Source organism: Oncorhynchus clarkii, chromosome 5 (genome assembly GCF_045791955.1).
Source record: "Oncorhynchus clarkii lewisi isolate Uvic-CL-2024 chromosome 5, UVic_Ocla_1.0, whole genome shotgun sequence".
In the NCBI taxonomy this organism is placed as follows: domain Eukaryota; kingdom Metazoa; phylum Chordata; class Actinopteri; order Salmoniformes; family Salmonidae; genus Oncorhynchus; species Oncorhynchus clarkii.
The window spans coordinates 10,555,119-10,574,070 of record NC_092151.1 but is presented as its reverse complement, the minus strand read 5'-3'; the positions used below and the strand labels follow the sequence as shown (position 1 = coordinate 10,574,070).

General features: G+C 42.9%; 1 protein-coding gene across 3 annotated transcripts in view; it reads right to left on the bottom strand.

Moving 5' to 3' along the window:
• Positions 1–18,952, bottom strand: part of LOC139408329 (pleckstrin and Sec7 domain containing 3, like) — a 148,605-nt gene that overhangs the window by 44,025 nt on the left and 85,628 nt on the right. For all 3 annotated transcript variants that reach the window (XM_071152079.1, XM_071152080.1, XM_071152081.1), the window contains exon 9: positions 16,566–16,655. In XM_071152079.1, coding sequence (XP_071008180.1) covers positions 16,566–16,655 — 90 coding nt within the window. The remainder of the gene's footprint in view (positions 1–16,565; positions 16,656–18,952) is intronic.

Genomic DNA, 18,952 nt, shown 5'->3' with positions numbered 1-18,952 from the left:
TCATAGCCACACCCCTCATAGCCACACCCCTCAGCATCATTCAGGCATGCTTTTACTTTGACAATTACCATGCCGTTTTAATAGTTTTATGTTAAGTAATGATTCCATCAAATCAAAAGGTTTTATGACTAGATGAGGACAGAGCATAATAGTGGATAATGCTTTATGAGATGTACCCTTTGAGTAACCTGAGATAAGTGGAAAGAGGTTGAGAAATGGCAACGACCTCAATAATCAATACATTTTCCTAATGGGTGTTTTGTATTGTTTATCTTTTTCAATTAACTGTTTGAGACTTGCCATAACAATTGACATTTGTGTTAATGCGTTTTGAAACAGGAATACAGCAGCAAAACAGACTGTTTACAGGGCTTACATCTATTCAGCCAGAGTGTGTGCATTTGGCTCGCGGCCCAGTGTTTGGAAAGGCACACCTTCAGTTGTTTTTCTTGGAGCGCATTGCTCACGCTACTCTGATGCCCCGCCAGCTACATGTGGGAGGCTTTCTGTCGTGTTGTGAAGGGGGTTTTGTGAGGCTTTCTGTCGTGTTGTGAAGGGGGTTTTGTGAGGCTTTCTGTCGTGTTGTGAAGGGGGTTTTGTGAGGCTTTCTGTCGTGTTGTGAAGGGGGTTTTGTGAGGCTTTCTGTTGTGTTGTGAAGGGGGTTTTGTGAGGCTTTCTGTTGTGTTGTGAAGGGTGGTTTGTGAGGCTTTCTGTTGTGTTGTGAAGGGGGTTTTGTGAGGCTTTCTGTTGTGTTGTGAAGGGTGGTTTGTGAGGCTTTCTGTTGTGTTGTGAAGGGGGTTTTGTGAGGCTTTCTGTTGTGTTGTGAAGGGGGTTTGTGAGGCTTTCTGTTGTGTTGTGAAGGGGGTTTTGTGAGGCATTCTGTTGTGTTGTGAAGGGGGTTTTGTGAGGCTTTCTGTTGTGTTGTGAAGGGGGTTTGTGAGGCTTTCTGTTGTGTTGTGAAGGGGGTTTTGTGAGGCATTCTGTTGTGAAGGGGGTCTTTCTGTTGTGGATGGAGTGTTGTGAAGGGGGTCTTGTGGGGCTTTCTGTTGTGAAGCGGGTTTGTGAGGCGTTGTGTTGTGAAGGGGGTCTTGTGGGGCTTTCTGTTGTGAAGCGGGTTTTGTGAGGCTGAGCATATGGAGCTCATTGTCTTGATGTTAATACAGTTGATGAACTATGAATAAATGATGACTATAACCTTACAAAAGGAATTTTCTGCACTTTCCTACTCATCTCAGTGTCACCTCTCCCATTTCATAGCCCGCCATTGTGGTGTCTGAGGTGAAAGTAATAAAGCAAGCGGAGATGATTGATAAGGACCAGCTTTATAAGGATGATTTGCAGCACTGCTCCCTACTATTATAACCCTCGGTGGCGATACAGTTTATTACCCTTAATAAATACTGTACAGCAGAAAATATGCAAATGGTGGCAGAAAACCACCCGAGCATGTTTTTCACTATCCCTAAATGGAATTCACTTTTTTCAGATAACATTTCAATTTAAAAATCACAGCATGAGAACTACTTAAATCAACAGCGTCAACCACCAGCATGCTCTGCTGGGCCCCGATTTAAGCTTCAGTGTTTGGGGTTATAGTCCCATTATGTGACTTGATCATGTTACCCTTCTATCAGTAATCACATCTTCAACAGACTGGACTCATTCATTCACTGTGGATCTGGGTGGCTTACATGGCAACAAGCTGTTCAGCATTAGCAATTTAATCAGATAAGATAAACAGATCGCTTTATTATACAAGTGACTACTAAATTGCTTTACAGTGTCACTGTTAAAATTGGACATGCAAGTACTGTAGGTTTAAAGTAAATTAGCAGAAGACGTTTTCTACTGTACATGGACGTTAACAGAAAGTCATTTTGTTATTCTGTAAAATTGTCCTAACACTATCGTTCATATTTTCTGAAATAAATGGATAAAATAAACCTATGACAAACTATATACACCAATCAGCATTCCGCAAGATGTATGAAAAGATGTCAATGTCCTACAAATCTCTGAAAAACCATGCTGCTATGAATAGCATTTACTGGGAGATGTGTAAATGATTGCGTAGGCTGAGAACGGATCAGAAAGGAGAGTACAGCCACAGCGCTCTCCCCCCCAGTGTCTCTCCCCCTCTCTCCCTCCCAGTCCCTCTCTCCCTCCCAGTCCCTCTCTCCCTCTCCCTCCCAGTCCCTCCCTCCCAGTCCCCCTCTCCGTCTCCCTCTCCCTCCCAGTCCCCCTCTCCCAGTCCCCCTCTCAGTCTCCCTCTCCCTCCCAGTCCCTCTCCCTTCCAGTCCCCCACTCCGTCTCCCTCTCCCTCCCAGTCCCCCACTCCGTCTCCCTCTCCCTCCCAGTCCCCCACTCCGTCTCCCTCTCCCTCCCAGTCCCCCTCTCCGTCTCCCTCTCCCTCCCAGTCCCCCTCCCCCAGTCCCCCTCTCCGTCTCCCTCTCCCTCCCAGTCCCTCTCCCTCCCAGTCCCCCACTCCGTCTCCAGTCCCTCTCTCCCTCTCCCCTCCCAGTCCCCCTCCCCGTCCCCCTCTCCGTCTCCCCTCCCTCCCAGTCTCCCCCTCTCCCTCCCAGTCTCCCCCTCTCAGTCTCCCTCTCTCCCACACACATTTTTTTTAAAACCAGGGGTCGATCATCTCTGCCGCTGACTCGCTCACTACTGCGGGTTGTTAAAAATACCACAGCAGTAATTATTCTATAGAGCAGCTCCTGATAGGCTATAGGCACAGACACCAGCATCTATAGAAACATGTCTGTTAATATCTAGGCTACACAGAGCAGGAAGTGCCTTAGTGGCACTGCTTACACAGGGTTGTGATCCTTCTTAAACGTCATATCCAAAAGGAAGCTATAATAATTAAACCTGACAAATGTTTTATTGTCAGAAATGTTCCTTCCAACAGTTAAATGTTCAGTCATTTCACCACTAACCCTCAATGCACATTACATTTCCAACGTTTGTCAAATTTGTCTGACGGAGGGGGCACTGGTTTTCCATTATTTACTTGCCCTTTCTTAGAAATGATAAAACAGGGCCCTGGCACCTGCGTTGCCAACATACAGTACAAAAGGACGTGTCTGGGAGGCTTAGCTGTGCTAAATATATGGGTAAATCCATCCCAATATGACAGGCACTGTTCAAACACCAACGACCAAGAGGAAAGAACGTTCTGGGTAATATGACCCATGAAGAGATAACGACAATGTTAAAAACAGAGGCTTCATTTGCTTCTACAGAAGCTGAGCATTACTAGTAATGCTTCAATGACACGTGGGGAGAAAACAAAAGTATTCCATAATTGTTTTATTGTACAGTAAATTCAATAAATTCAGTAATAACCATTAATTCAAGGCATTTTCAACTTCTCAGGAAAGTGCACAGTCATGAGTCACTGACTGGGTCTCGTCTTAGCAGGAGGACGGAGATGGGGGAGATGGAGTTCTGCCCTAAAGGAGGAGCAGCGTCTCTGGTGCGGCTTGCACAGTTGATCTAAGCCGTTATGACACAGATTAAGATCTGAGAGCCAAGTCGAACCCAAAATTGGAGCTTGTCACAGGAGCACTGCCAGTGAGCGATATCAACTATGGTCCCAGTTTGTCAGTTTAACTCCATAATCAGTATTTCAGTAGTGGTTCACTGGCCGCCACAGTCCATTTGATTATTTTACAGCTAAATAATGTTTGCATTCTAAAAACAAATGAAAAATAGCCTACATAACCCCAAAACAGTATTATAATTGCAATTAAGCCAAACTCAACCCAAGACCAGAAATGAAGTGTCCAAGAATGACATCAAAACAAATGAAGTAAATATCTAGCAAAACACTGAGAGGAAACCTGTTATGCGGGGGGGCAGTAAGCTAACAATCTAAACTGGGTTTGTGGATTTAAATCTCAGCGCTTTTCACAGACCTAAAGACGATTGAGAGTGTGATGGATTGTTCCACCTTTTCATCCTGAGATCATGTCAACGACAGCCACGCCCCCGTCATTAAACTTACGTGCACTTTATCTAAAAGGAGTCACAGGGGGATGGATGCCCATCATATCTACGTTGCTGTAAAAGTAGATAGATGTCGAAAGTGATCCTCACACGATTCTTGGGAGAGCTACTGTGTCAGGAGATATTAGATAGAAGATGGCTCTGCCCTCAATACTATAGTAATGTTTATGATTCGATGTGCCATCAATGTCCATGTCGCTACAGCTTCCTTCAATGCAATAAAGACAACATTTCAACTAAGTGCAGGTCAAAACCATTGTATACAGCTATAACTGCATACAAAGTTTGAAATGCTACATTAACAATAGATGATTATCAGGGCCGTAGTCAGGGTGAATTTGAGTGAGGTCCAGACGGGGGGGGGGGGGGGTAGCAGAGAAAGTATTTGATGAATAAAATGGTTTACAGAACCATTTATTTTTCAGTTTTACAGCAAATATTCTGCATTTCTACACATTTTGCCATTTTGTGGGAAGACATTTGCGCAGATTTAAATGCATATTTCCCCATGACAAGTAGGGTAGGGTAGCCTAGTGGTGAGAGCATTGGACTAGTAACCGAAAGGTTGCAAGTTCAAATCCCCGAGCTGACAAGGTACAAATCTGTCGTTCTGCCCCTGAACAGGCAGTTAACCCACTGTTCCTAGGCAGTCATTGAAAATAAGAATTTGTTCTTATTGAATTTGAATTTGTTAGTATGGCCTTACTGAAGAGTTGTGACTATCAGCTCGTCAAATGTTTGCACTGCTAGAGATGCCCCAGGTCAACTGTAAGTGCTGTTACTTTCCCTGGAAGCAACGTCAGCACATTAAATGTTCATCAGAAGCTTCATAAAATGGGTTTCCGTGGCCGAGCAGCCGCACACAAGCCTAAGAACACCTTGCGTAACGCCAAGCGTTGGCTGGAGTGGGGTAAAGCTTGCCACTATTAGGTTCTGAAGCAATGGGAAGGCGTTCTCTGGAGTGATGAGTCACGCTTCACCATCTAGCGGTCCGGCGGATGAAATTGGGTTTGACGGATACCAGGAGAACGCTGCCTTCCCCAAAGCATAGTGCCAACTGTAAAGTTTGGTTTTTCATGGTTCGGGCTAGGCCCCTTAGTTCCAGTGAAGGGAAATCTGAACACTACAGCATACAATGACATTCTAGACAATTCTGTGCTTCCAACTTTGTGGCAACAGTTTGGGGAAGGCCCTTTACTGTTTCAGCATGACAATGCCCGCGTGCACAAAGCAAGATCCATACAGAAATGTTTGTTGAGATCTGTGTGGAAGGACATGACTGGCCTACACAGAGCGCTGACTGCAACCCCATCGAACATCTTTGGGATGAACTGGAATGCCGACTGTGAGCCGGGCTTAAAATCAGTGCCCTACCTCACTAATGCTTGTGGTTGAATGGAAGCATGGCCTTTTATTGTCCTCAGCACAAGGTGCACCTGTGTAATGATCACGCTGTTTAAATCAGCTTCTTGATATGTCACACCTGCCAAGTAGATGGATTACCTTGACAAAAGGATAAAATGCTCACTAACAGGGATGTCAACCAATTTGTGAACAAAATTTGAGAAATCAGCTTTTGTGTATATATAATGGAACATTTCTGGGATCTTTTATTTCAGCTCATGAAACATGGGACCAACACTTTACATGGTGCGTTTATATTTTTGTTCCGTGTATAAACCCTGGTATTGTACCCGTTTAAGGTGCTGATGATCCCAAACTGTCATCGCAGCTTTTGTGGATGTCGATGAGTGTCTGATTACATAAAGGGACATTTGAGCGGCTCCTCTGTTCTGAAGGTCAACATCTGAACATTGGTAAGCATGTAGGCTTAGTGATGCGCTCCTGTGAAAACATTGTCCAGGGTCATAAAATGTTGGCCCAAAAACCTGCCCCTTTAATCCCCCTGATATTTGATCTCATTGTGTGCTCAGGGCCACAACAAAACCTCTTTCCAAAGGGTTGGCCAGTATCCAGATTTTTATACCGTTCCTGTAACATACGGTATATGGTATCGGTATATGGTACCGGCAGTGCACACAAGGGGCCCCATTTTCTTTCCAAAAACTGGTCATTTTATTTTTCAAGGCACAAAACTAATTTAGGCAGCAGGGATCTTGATCCAGGTGGGGATTGATTATCTCTGCTGGAACCAAGAAGCTTGATCTTGCCGGCTTAGATCGCTAGTTAGCAAACCAAATGCATAGCTGGAGCCCCGAGCTGGATATCACTTATTTGATACAGCTTCGATAGTTAACTAGTTATAAGAAGTGGCGTAGCACCATCTCAGCACCCAATAACAAGACAATGATGACCAACCCTGTGGTCACATCCACTAGACAGGGTTTATTAAGGCACTGGAGTGACCGACCGAGGCAAAATTCAATAACATCCTGTGCTGTCAGCAGGACCTATCTGGACTCCCTGCTAATGCAGAGGATATAGGGCTTCACATAGAGGAGTCGGACATCATAATACCCTACCTTTCTAGAGCAAACACACATTCACAACAGCAGGCCATGGACTGGTGTGTGCCATCTAGTTATTACAGAGGAAATCTAGGGATCTACAGAATGAATCTAAGGCCCCAAGTTGATAAATCACAGATAGAGAAAAATCAGCACTGAGGGTTCACAGATGTGGTTTCCCTCAATATCCAATGTCTGCGAGAGGAGCAGATTGTGGGATGTATCGGTTTAAAACATGGTTAACACCTCCAATAGAGTATACACATTCCTTCATCTGTGTTGGATTGAACAGGGGGCCATATGTTCATTGTTCTTAAAAGTAAGAAGAAGCCAGGTTAAATATTAGGATGTAGGCTAACTCATAAATGCCTATTCTGGTTGATGTGATATTGAAATGCTAAGAGTAAATCACCAGATAATTAGAAAACTTGCCACTTCAGTTGTTTTCACCCAGCCTTGACAAAATGTACCTCACCTCATCAAGGGTTCTCAGCTCACACATGGTAGTGCTTAGTAACCATCAAATGGAAAAGGCACTGATAAAAATTAAGAAATAAGCCCCGTTATAAGCATTTAAACTGTATAGTGCAATTGGACAACTTGTTTTTTGTATTACTAGATTTTGAACAGCAGTTGACTTGGGGCTCTCTGTTCAATAAAAATCAGTTAACCATTAAGCATTCTTTCTAAATTGCATGTCTGAATTTAGATAATCTACTAAACCCTTTATTTACAGTGTGAATAAAAGAATACCAATAAAACAGAGGAGGAGTTGAAAAAAATCTAAACAAAAGCCCTATTCACACAGGACTAGTACATTATAGAATGTTGGCTATGTATTTATTACCCCAGCATGCCTGTTTCCAGTGGACGAGTCGGACCGGATTAGTTTACCAAACAGCCCCCTGTAATTCAATAGATTTTTTCTCATTGAAAATGGACCGTTATGACAGTAGCCTGGAGGCTGTTCTAGGTGTGAAGATATTTCAACTTCGCTAGGGATAGCCTATTACTGGCTTTCAGTTCGGAAAACTCAACAAGAATCAATATCAACCATGAACTGTATGCAGATCATTTAATTAAACTGACGTATTTGGCCATGTATCAATTCCACAGGATAAGTATTATCAGATGACCTTTCCTGAGAAACAGCAGGTTATTAGTGCTGAGATAATAACCTTCCTGTCAAATCAAAAGTACTGACATGGCAGATTAGGACAGGATTAAAATGACAAAATGCGGTGATTTGTGTACATCCCGCCCAAATAAGGCTATCGACTATGTAACGGATGGAAGCGCTGCAGACAATCCTGGCTTACAAGGTCATTATAACCTTGGGACGAACTGAAGGAATGACATCACTGAGTCTCAGATCAACATTCAACTTTCACAGCATGTTAGTGATGAATCATAACTCTGAACAGGTCCATGAAATGATCAGTTTCATATTCAAGGCAACTAGCCAGGTATGAAGGATTCTCCTTTCTAACCAAGCTACCGACGAAAGTCATTACATGAACAACTAAGCTAATTGCATTGACGAGCCATACCGCACAAGTACCCAGAGGAAAATTAGACTACGTAACAGGAGTACATCTAGGCTATAAGTGGGATACACGATACAGCTACATAGACGCTGTTTAATATTGCAAGAGACAGCTCCCATATTTCCATATGTATCCTCTTGTTTGACGATCACATGGAACCTTTGGCCAAAAAGCGAAGGCAGATTGAAGGTTAACTCACAACCAAACAGCACGTCATGCTTTCTAATACAAGCCATTGGTGTCAGCTTTTTCCTGGACCAGAGAAGACTGCAGTTCCAATGACTTTCAGGCGGTGACAGAGGACAAGTCAACAGTGTGTGGACCAAATTGCATTTGGATATTTAGGAGATTGATTCTCACACACACTGCTACTGGGAATCTAATATTACGCTATATAACGCTTAACTTTGAAAACAGTCCAGAACACCATTCAATCGTTTTTGCATCTGGCCAACCTGCTCTACCTGTCTGAGCGTGCAGTACACATTCTATTTTTACACAACAGTGTACTAATCTAGGGAGAAAGTATGTATGTAACACTCCAGGAATCAACTCCATCTAGTGAGAACAAATTCAGGGATATTATGGACACTTCCATCCAGTACTAAGCATTTCCAAAGTGGTAGAGCTCCCTTAGGCAAAACAACCATGAACGAAAATACACTCAACCCTGACCCATTTGCTAAGCAGAGTAGAAGAGACACTACAGGATTTGTAGAATTCAACTGACCGACACTCACTCATACAACATCAACATACAATGTTGACAAGAGACTATACAATTTGGTCCCTTCAAAAACAGCCACACAGTTGTTTAGGGTGAAAAGGTCTTGAAACTTCAGTGGATTCGTGACATCCATCCAGTTGGTAGAGCACCCAGGTTTCTTTGAGCAATGTACTAAAACAAACATAAAACAGTTACAATCACCAGCCAAGAAAACAGCTGGTTGTACACATTTTAGAGACAAAGTACAGCCAGCATATTTCTGTGATTCAAGCTTTAGGGCTGAGTGTCAGTTTCCCCTCACCATCTTTTTCTGATTTCTTGCATGACCATAAGATCAACGACAGATTTAGTAAATAAAAACTCTCGAGTCAGACTAAATGTAGTGGTTTGGTGGCTGTCATTCAATTCAACATCATTCTACTGCCCTAAATTGAGGTTTCAGCTGTCGGCCAAGACTAATCGTCCTTAAACCCCTGACAAGACTCCTCAATGAACGCTTACTCAACTCCATCAGCACGATGAATTCATCATTTTGCAAGTGCTCACATCATTCAAATTTTAGTAGGGGAGGCGACATTTGGGCCATAGACTTGCACTAAACTGGTAAAGAACTTTTGTATGTCTTAAAGGGGCAGTGTTGTATTTTGAGGCAGGCTTGAATAATCTAATTAGCCAATAGGCAGAGAGCAGCATAATGTGTCTGATTCTCTGTAATAATGCTGTGGGAATAACAAAGCATCTTATTTTGTAAAGTGGTTTCTTGCATCAAACATTTTCAGTCACCTTGTCTGGAGGACATGTAGATAAACAGATTCATGTCAATCCCTGTGTGTTTGTTTTCCAAAAGTCTCATGGAATGTAGGCCTACATTTTACACCACAATATAGGCTGAATGATAGAACAGCTATTTCCATGTTAAAATGTTGCTCAGTGGCAAAACAAATTGAGGGAACATTGCTTCTTAGTATATTTACTCAATCGAGAATCTGACAATTCTGCAAGATGTTAGTTCTGGGTGTCTGAGATTAAGATGAAGCTGTCTACATGTTAGGATTGTACACCGCCAAATGTCTCCAGTTTCTGTACTCATCTGCCTAAAGACTCAAACACTAAGAAGCCAACTCTTAACATTCGGCTCTCCCTTCTAAATGTTATCCAGCAGTCCATCCATGCAAGTATTCATACTGTAGGAGTCATGCTGGAGCCTGTGTTGGCCAACCTTAAGGGAACGCTACCTCTGCTTACATAAGCTGTTTTGCTATGCGCCAAGTGCCAACGGGTAAATGCAATAGGAGGCATCTTGATTTACATACAACGGCTATGCTTGTAATCCTCACAACTCTCAGGTTAACTTTCTCATGAATCAAATCGCTAACCATAGCGAAGTCAAATGTGTTTACGGTTTATCTGATGGGTCAGCCTTTAGTGACAAATGGCAGAAAACTTCAGGACCTAGACAATAAGGTACAGTGGGCCAGTAACCGTAAGGTTGCTGGATCGAATCCTCAAGCTGACAAGGTACAAATGTCGTTCTGCCCCTGAGCAAGGCAGTTATCCCATTGTTCCCCAGGCGTCGAAGACGGGGATGTCTATTAAGGCAGCCCCCCGCACCTCTCTGATTCAGAGGGGTTGTGTTAAATGTGGAAGACACATTTCAGTTGGACAACTGACTAGGTATCCCCCTTTCCCAGTAGGCTTAGTTTATAGGCCAAGAAATCTCCAGGATGAATAGTAATTTATCCTTCCATGTAACCTCAACCCTTTTCCAAGGTTGTAATTACAGCAAGTGAACTACCTGAAGATTGGAACAAAAACAAAAAATGGCTAGTGTGGAAAATAATATTCAACCAATCACATTTATAATGGCTGAGCTAGATCCTTCCCACATTGTTAAAATGTAGTTAGTCAAAACGACTAACTATACTGTAGGATTCCTATTTTGACAAAACTACAATTGTAAAATAACATAACTGTGATTTAAACATCTAAACTTCCATTAGTGCACTGCATACCGCTTTTGATTATTTTGTGGTGTAAAAATGTGGAACCGTTTTTTTCTGATCACAAACAGAAAACTCAGGGACCTCCACTTCATATTATCTCACGGGTGTATTCAAACCAAACTAGCATCTGGATTTAAAGGATAAGTGCAAAATGTCAAGATAATGCTGTTTATATTTCTTTTGTTTCACGGTGTAAATATTGGTTTGTCACACCCATTAATTCAGTACTCATATTTAAAGGGTGTATATGAAACAAGGTATCATGGATAAGGAAACCCATCACCAGGCTCCATTGTACTGTTTGTCAGTAAACATTTGACAAATTTTTTTTTTTATTTTTTAAACTAAATAGTTACAAAAGTACTTTTGAACTTTTTGGATGTTTGGTATTCTGAAACAATGGACTGATGTCACTTGGGGAACCAGTCAAGCAACTGCAGAATATTACCATAGCAGAGGCCATAGAAAAGGATGAATATTTTTTATGAAATCGGTAATTAGGCCATTAGGCAATGGGCTAAGATGGACTTGCCTATTCATTCGGAAAGTATTCAGACCCCTGGACTTTCTAAAAATGTTACATAACAGCTTTCTGAAATTGATTAAATATCATTTCCCCCTCAATCTACACACAATACCCCATAACAACAATGTGAAAACAGGTTTGAAATTTCTGCTAATTTATATATTTTCTTTTACAGAAATACCTTAACATAAGTATTCAGACCCGTTGCTATTCGACTCGAAATTGAGCTCAGGTGCATCCGGGTTCCACTGATTATATTTGAGGTGTTTCTACAACTTGGAGTCCACCTGTGGTAAATTTAATTGATTGGACATGATTTGGAAAGGCACACACCTGTCTATATAAGGTCCCATAGTTGACAGTGCACGACAGAGCAAGAACCAAGCCATGAGTTTGAAGGAATTGTCCGTAGAGCTCAGAGACAGGATTGTGTCGAGCCACAGATCTGGCGAAGGGTACCAAAGAATGTCGGCAGCATTGATGGTCCCCAAGAACAGTGGCCACCTTCATTCTTAAATGGAAGTTTGGAACCACCAAGACTCTTCCCAGAGGTGGCCGCCGGGCCAAACTGAGCAATTGGGGGGAGAAGGGCCTTGGTGACCCTTGGTGACCCTCTTGAGGTGATCAAGAAACAGATGGTCACTCTGACAGAGCTCAGAGTTCCTCTGTGGAGATGGTTGTCCTTCTGGAAGGTTTTCCCATCTCTGCAGCACTCTACCAAATCAGGCCTTTACAGTAGAGTGGCCAGACAGAAGCCACTGCTCAGTAAAAAGGCACATGACAACCCGCTTGCAGTTTGCAAAAAGGCACCTAATGAACTATCAGACCATGAGAAACAAGATTCTCTGGTCTGATGAAACCAAGATTGAACTCTTTGGCCTGAATGCCAAGCGTCACGTCTGGAAACCTGGTACCATCCCTACGGTGAAGCATGGTGGTGGCAGCATCATGGTGTAGGTGTGTCAGGATGGAAGGAAAGATGAATGGAGAAAAGTACAGACAGATCCTTGATGAAAACCTTCTCCAGAGCGCTCAGGACCTCAGGCTGGGATTGAGGTTCACCGTCCAACAGGACACCGATCCTAAGCACACAGCCAAGACAACGCAGGAGTTCTGAATGTCCTTGAGTTACCCAGCCAGAGCCCAGACTTGAACCCGATCTAACATATCCGGAGAGACCTGAGAATAGCTGTGCAGCAACTCTAACCATCCAACCTGACAGAACTTGAGAGGATCTGCATAGAGGAGCGGAGGAGCCAAATACAGGCGTGGCAAGCATGTAGCGTCATACCCAAGACGATTCAAGGCTGTAATCGCTGTAAGGTGCTTCAACAAAGTAATGAGTAAAGGGTCTGAATACTTATGTAAATGTGATGTTTTATTTGTAATACATTTGTTTGTTGAATGAACATCCCCTGATCTATAATCCCTACATCTCATATTTGACATTACAAAAGGACTGTGTTATGATGATATGACAGCTGACATGATCCGAACATTTCAGTGATGAGTGTAAAGGCCATCCATCATCGTAGGACATGTACATCTGTAAATGTTCCAAAATGGCCTTTTGTCATACAGATTTTTTTTGCAAAATACTTTCACAGAATAGCAACAACATAAAATGCTCAACATGTGAATAATGTTTGCAGTGCCAGTACACTCAGTCGCATTCATTCATATGCCACCAGTTTAGCGAGTGGTTTCCCCAGTGATGTCTCGGCAAATGCAGTAGTGTTATTTTTTTAAATGAGGTGAAATTGTTTTGACTAATGGTTGTGAATAGGCTACAGGGTGGTTTTTGAGTTTTATAACCGTTATTTGGCCTGTTAAAATGTTCCATAAATACATTTAAAAAAGGACATTTTAAAATGTTTTACTATGGACACCAATATTGATAAATTAGGGTTGGAGTATTAATAGGGGGTGAAAAAATATGTGTGGTTGCAAAATAGATAAAATGTTAATATTTTATCTCGTCCGAGACATTCCAGAGCAATAGGACAAAGTTAAGAAAACAGATTACTGCTCTGCCGGGTTTCCACATATGAAGTATGAAAGATATCTGCTAGATCAAGTACTTCTAGTCTTTATTTAATGTCTTGCATCACAGTGAGGCACTGCTCTTGTTTTATGTTATCTGATAATTGGCACTCGATGCAGGTGCGTTTGTGGGTTGAGTCACTGATGTGATCTTCCTGTCTGGGTTGGCACCCCCCCCTTGGGTTGTGCCGTGGCGGAGATCTTTGTGGGCTATACTCGGCCTTGTCTCAGGATGGTAAGTTGGTGGTTGAAGATATCCCTCTAGTGGTGTGGGGGCTGTGCTTTGGCAAAGTGGGTGGGGTTATATCCTTCCTGTTTGGCCCTGTCCGGGGGTATCATCGGATGGGACCACAGTGTCTCCTGACCCCTCCTGTCTCAGCCTCCAGTATTTATGCTGCAGTAGTTAATGTGTTGGGGGGCTAGGGTCAGTTTGTTATATCTGGAGTACTTCTCCTGTCTTATCAGGTGTCCTGTGTGAATTTAAGTATGCTCCGTCTAATTCTCTCTTTCTTTGTCTCTCTCGGAGGACCTGAGCCCTAGGACCATGCCGCAAGACTACCTGGCCTGATGACTCCTTGCTGTCCCCAGTCCACCTGGCCGTGCTGCTGCTCCAGTTTCAACTGTTCTGCCTGCGGCTATGGAATCCTGACCTGTTCACTGGACGTGCTACCTGTCCCAGACCTATTTTTTGACCATGCTGGTCATTTATGAACATTTGAACATCTTGGCCATGTTCTGTAATAATCTCCACGCAGGCACAGCCAGAAGAGGACAGGCCACCCCTCATAGCCTGGTGCCTCTAGGTTTCTGCCTTTCTAGGGAATTTTTCCTAGCCAACGTGCTTCAACACCTGCATTGCTTGCTGTTTGGGGTTTTAGGCTGGGTTTCTGTACAGCACTTTGAGATATCAGCTGATGTATGAAAGGCTATATAAATACATTTGATACCAATATGTATGGAGGGGGGGGGGTCCGTGGTTCCCAAGCATGAAGCACCTAAAAGGACAAAGCCATCAATCAATATTCTCAGAGCAATTATGCCAATTTCTCTCCAGGATATAGCAGAGGTTGTCTGAAGATCGTATAACTGCACCTTGAACAACCAATTATTCATAAAGGAGGCATCCACGAATCAGTAAAAAATAATAATAATAAAAAAAACAAGTACAAATCTTTCTTTTCTCCACAACCAAAATATCCAATGTCATGAACTATACTTCGCATTTGTATTGTTACTATACATACACTACATGACCAAAAGTATGTAAACACCTGCTCGTTGAACATCTCACTCAAACATGGGCATTTAGTGTTCTCCTGGTATCCGCCAAACCCAGATTCGTCAGTCGGACAGCCAGATGAAGTGCGGTTCATCACTCCAGAGAACGCATTTCCGCTGCTCTAGAGTACAATGGCAGCTCCAGCCGACGCTTGGCGTTGTGCATTGTGATCTTAGGCTTGTGTGCAGCTGCTGGACCATGGAAGCCAATTTCATGAAGCTCGTGACAAACAGTTATTGCACTGACGTTGCTTCCAGAGGCAGTTTGAAACTTGGTAGTGAGTGTTGCAACCAAGGACAGACAATTGTTACACACTATGCACTTCAGTATTCTGCGGTCCCGTTCTGTGAGCTGGTGTGACCTACCACTTCACGGCTGAGCCATTGTTGCTCCTAGATGTTTCCACTTCAAAATAACTGCACTTAGTTGACCGGGGCAGCTCTAGCAGGCCAGAAATTTTACAAACTGACTTGTTGGAAAGGTGGTATCCTATGACAGTGCCACGTTGAAAGTCACTGAGCTCTTTAGTAAGGACATTCTGCCAATATTTGTTAATAGAGATTGCATGGCTGTGTGCCGTCAACAACTGTTGTGGGTGAAATAGGTGAATTAACTCATTTGAAGGGGTGTCCACATACTTGTGTATTTATTAATCTGAAATGCAGAAAATATCTGATCTGAAAAGATGCACAAAATGTACAGTAATTCATGTCCGAATTTTGTAGACAAAACAGTACAGTCCCATTCTCTACAGAGCCAAACTAGAGCCATGAAGCAAATTCCCAAAAGACTAAAGAGGAAAGAGAAGAGAATCTAAGATGACTTATCCAAGCTGGCGCCAGGCGATGCCGAGGAGGCACAGTAAGGGCATTTTGCTTTGCCTGGGGATCGTCATCCTGCCCACCATTTGGCCATGTCCAATGCCAACGGGTGTTATTGCCAAACGCTAGTCGATGCAAGAAATTTGCTGTGAGAGCTAGGTGTGTGTTCTTTTTAATTAGACAGGAGGGGGGGATATTATTTCATTAAATGATGAACAGTGAGAAGGAGTCTTGGCAGAACATGCTAATTTCCTATTTTCTTGGCCAGTGGAGCTTATGGCCAGCAGGGCTGTGCTCTGGTTCGCCCAGCAAGGGAGTAAGCTTTTGCCACACCGAGTGTGCCAACACCGGACATCTCAGAATGACCGTGGGAAGAGATTAAGCAGCAGGAAGTGTTGCTTTCTATTGGTGCAATATTGGCAGGTCACTGAGATGATTGCAATATTTGCTGACGGTGAAAATACTGCAGGTTCATTAAACTACAGTATACCTTGCCTATAATCAATATCTTCTTAGAGAAAATGATACCTAAAAACTTGAAGGCCCTCAAGTAAACAAAAAAGACATTAAGAATATAACAATATGTCTAATGTTTTTGCAGTGTACTAACTGAAGAACTAGTAGCAACAAATAGTTTGCATAGTTCGCCATAGACCACAGCAGCTGCCATAATATAAGTGGACTGTAATAGAACCTTCTATGCTTGTGTGGTCTGATGTTTCACTTTGAGGCAAAGTTCCAAGACCTTTATACCCGGTCTCCAATGACAGAACCTAACTAGCACTAATTAATACCAGGGTAGAACGTTTGTCATTCGGTTGTAAGTCATTCAGAATATCAGGTGAACAAATATCAGGTTAACGTGGGCTGAATGGCCGAGGCAAGTGCTGTCTGACGGCTGAAGGGATCAGATTGTCATTCGAACAGAGTGGAGCTAATATCGCGTTTTGTGTTACTTGGTGCAATAGAAGTCTCCTCTTTCACATGACAGGCCATTGGACCAGTCTATCCACAGTCTTGTTTCACTCACGCCATTAAGGCACTCATCATTTTACATTCGAGGGCCTCCAGACATGATCCTCCATCACCCTTACACAATCACTGGCAAACTATTGAATGAGGCAAAGCAACAGGACCTACCTTTAGGAGCTCTCGGGGGAAATCTTGTCCTCCATTTAAACCTTCCAGGTTATTGATGAATTCCTGGCACGTCATCTTCTTCCCGATATTCTGTAAGGTGTAGGAAAGATTTATTACTGGGATGATGTGAAAAGAGCATCAGACCGAGGCCTTGGTTAACCCTATCAAAATTACACAGTTTGAACTTATTGACAGGTTAAGGGGGCCATGATCATGACATACTTTATGCAGGAAGCGGAACATCGCCTGCATTCCAAAATAGTTCCTGACCCTAAATACAAAACTAAGTGGATAGGTCCTACATTCATGGCTACATCAAACTGAGCTACTATAAATGTGGCATCATCCATACATTTATCATTTCAGAATAAGCACCAAGTCCAGAATCCTAATACGGACATCAAGGGTAAACGGAGGTGGGAAAGTGGCATCTTATTGAATTGGAAGATATAATCACTTGGCTCCCATAATAAAAGACCATTAAGCTTTTTGCTCTGAGGCAGTAAGTAAGTCGCTGGCTGGATAAGAGTACACTAGGGGGAATTTCAAGTCCCGATTATATCAGTGGGTTTTAGAGGAGGTACCTACGGTGCACTAAAACTAAAAAGTTTGGACATTATTAATATTAACTACTACAAAATGACCTACATTATCTGGTACTTCATTGTTGTGCAGTGTGTTCCCACAATGCACCACAATGAAATCCCAGTCTAAAACTAAACTCCATTAAAGCACTCAACCAAAACACGCTGGTACTGTACACTCATGTCAAGTAAGGGGGTCTGTTTCCCAATGGAACCCTGTACTACTGTCTCTCAGAAAGTAAGGGGTCTGTTTCCCAATGGAACCCTGTACTACTGTCTCAGAAAGTAAGGGGTCTGTTTCCCAATGGAACCCTGTACTACTGTCTCTCAGAAAGTAAGGGGTCTGTTACCCAATTGAACCCTGTACTACTGTCTCTCCGAAAGCAAGGGGTCTGTTTCCCAATGGAACCCTGTACTACTGTCTCTCAGCAAGTAAGGGGTCTGTTACCCAATGGAACCCTGTACTACTGTCTCTCAGAAAGCAAGGGGTCTGTTTCCCAATGGAACCCTGTACTACTGTCTCTCAGCAAGTAAGGGGTCTGTTACCCAATGGAACCCTGTACTACTGTCTCTCAGAAAGCAAGGGGTCTGTTTCCCAATGGAACCCTGTACTACTGGCTCTCAGAAACATAAAAATACCTTTGGCAAAATTAAAACACTTGTAACATTACATGTATCATTAGTAAAGATTGAACAAGGTTTTTCCTTCTCAGTACAAAATGGTTGTAGACTAATATTGCTGTTAATAGTGTAGGGGACGAAAGCTAGTATTCAGTGCAACCGCTTGTTCCAACAGAATGAGCAGACGGTGTTTGTTCCAATGACTTGACGGTTCCTGCCAACACCGGCCAGAGTTTGTAGGTGGACGGCACTGACAAATGTTCAGACTGGCACACGATTTCCAAAAGGCAACACCGAGCACGTTTTGATCTATATAACTGCAAGAGCTGACAATCTCTCTGTGTACGAGTGTTAGAGTGCAAGGAGGGCTTGTAATGAAATCCTATACATTGTGTTTAGGATGCATACTTCACATCAAAATTCTGTTGTTCAGAGATTCTCTTTAATCTATGCTACACTAAGAGGCATCCATTTACTGTGCGATGACACCGTGGACCCATCTAAGACATTAAAATATCCTCCCCGTTTCAACTCGCTAGCAAACTATTTCTTATGTTTAGTCCCCCCAACCTTCAGAACAAGACTTGTGACTACTTATTGGCAAGGTCAGAGAGAGCCTCTGGTGGCTGTGTGCACCCCATAACTTGCCCATAGTGCCAATGAGCACAAGTAATTTTATCCCCCTGAGAAGGTAAATATACTTTAGTGACCATTAAATGAATTCACAGGTTGTTTTCACTCGGGGCTCTCGAAAACACAGTTCCAGCAACAAAAAGAAGATGTATGCTTTCATGTTAGCACAGCATAGCAGCTCGTGGCCACACAGCGATGCCGAGGCCGTTTCAGGCTGGACTATTCTAATGGCAGAGTTTAATCATGTTTTAATGGCATAGTGCTGTGGGCCCCGTGCAGCAGAGTAATCATTGAACTATACTAAACAAAAATAAACATGCAACAATTTCCGAGATTCAGCTGAGTTATAGTTCATCTAAGGAATTCAGTCCATTTAAATGTATTCATGAGGCCCTAATCTATGGAATTCACATGACTTCGCAGGGCGCAGCCATGGGTGGGCCTAGACCCATCCACTGGGAGCCAGGCCCAGCCAATCAGAATTTGTTTTTCCCACAAAAGGGCTTTATTACAGAAAGAACAAATCCGTCGCACGCATCCCTTAATTAA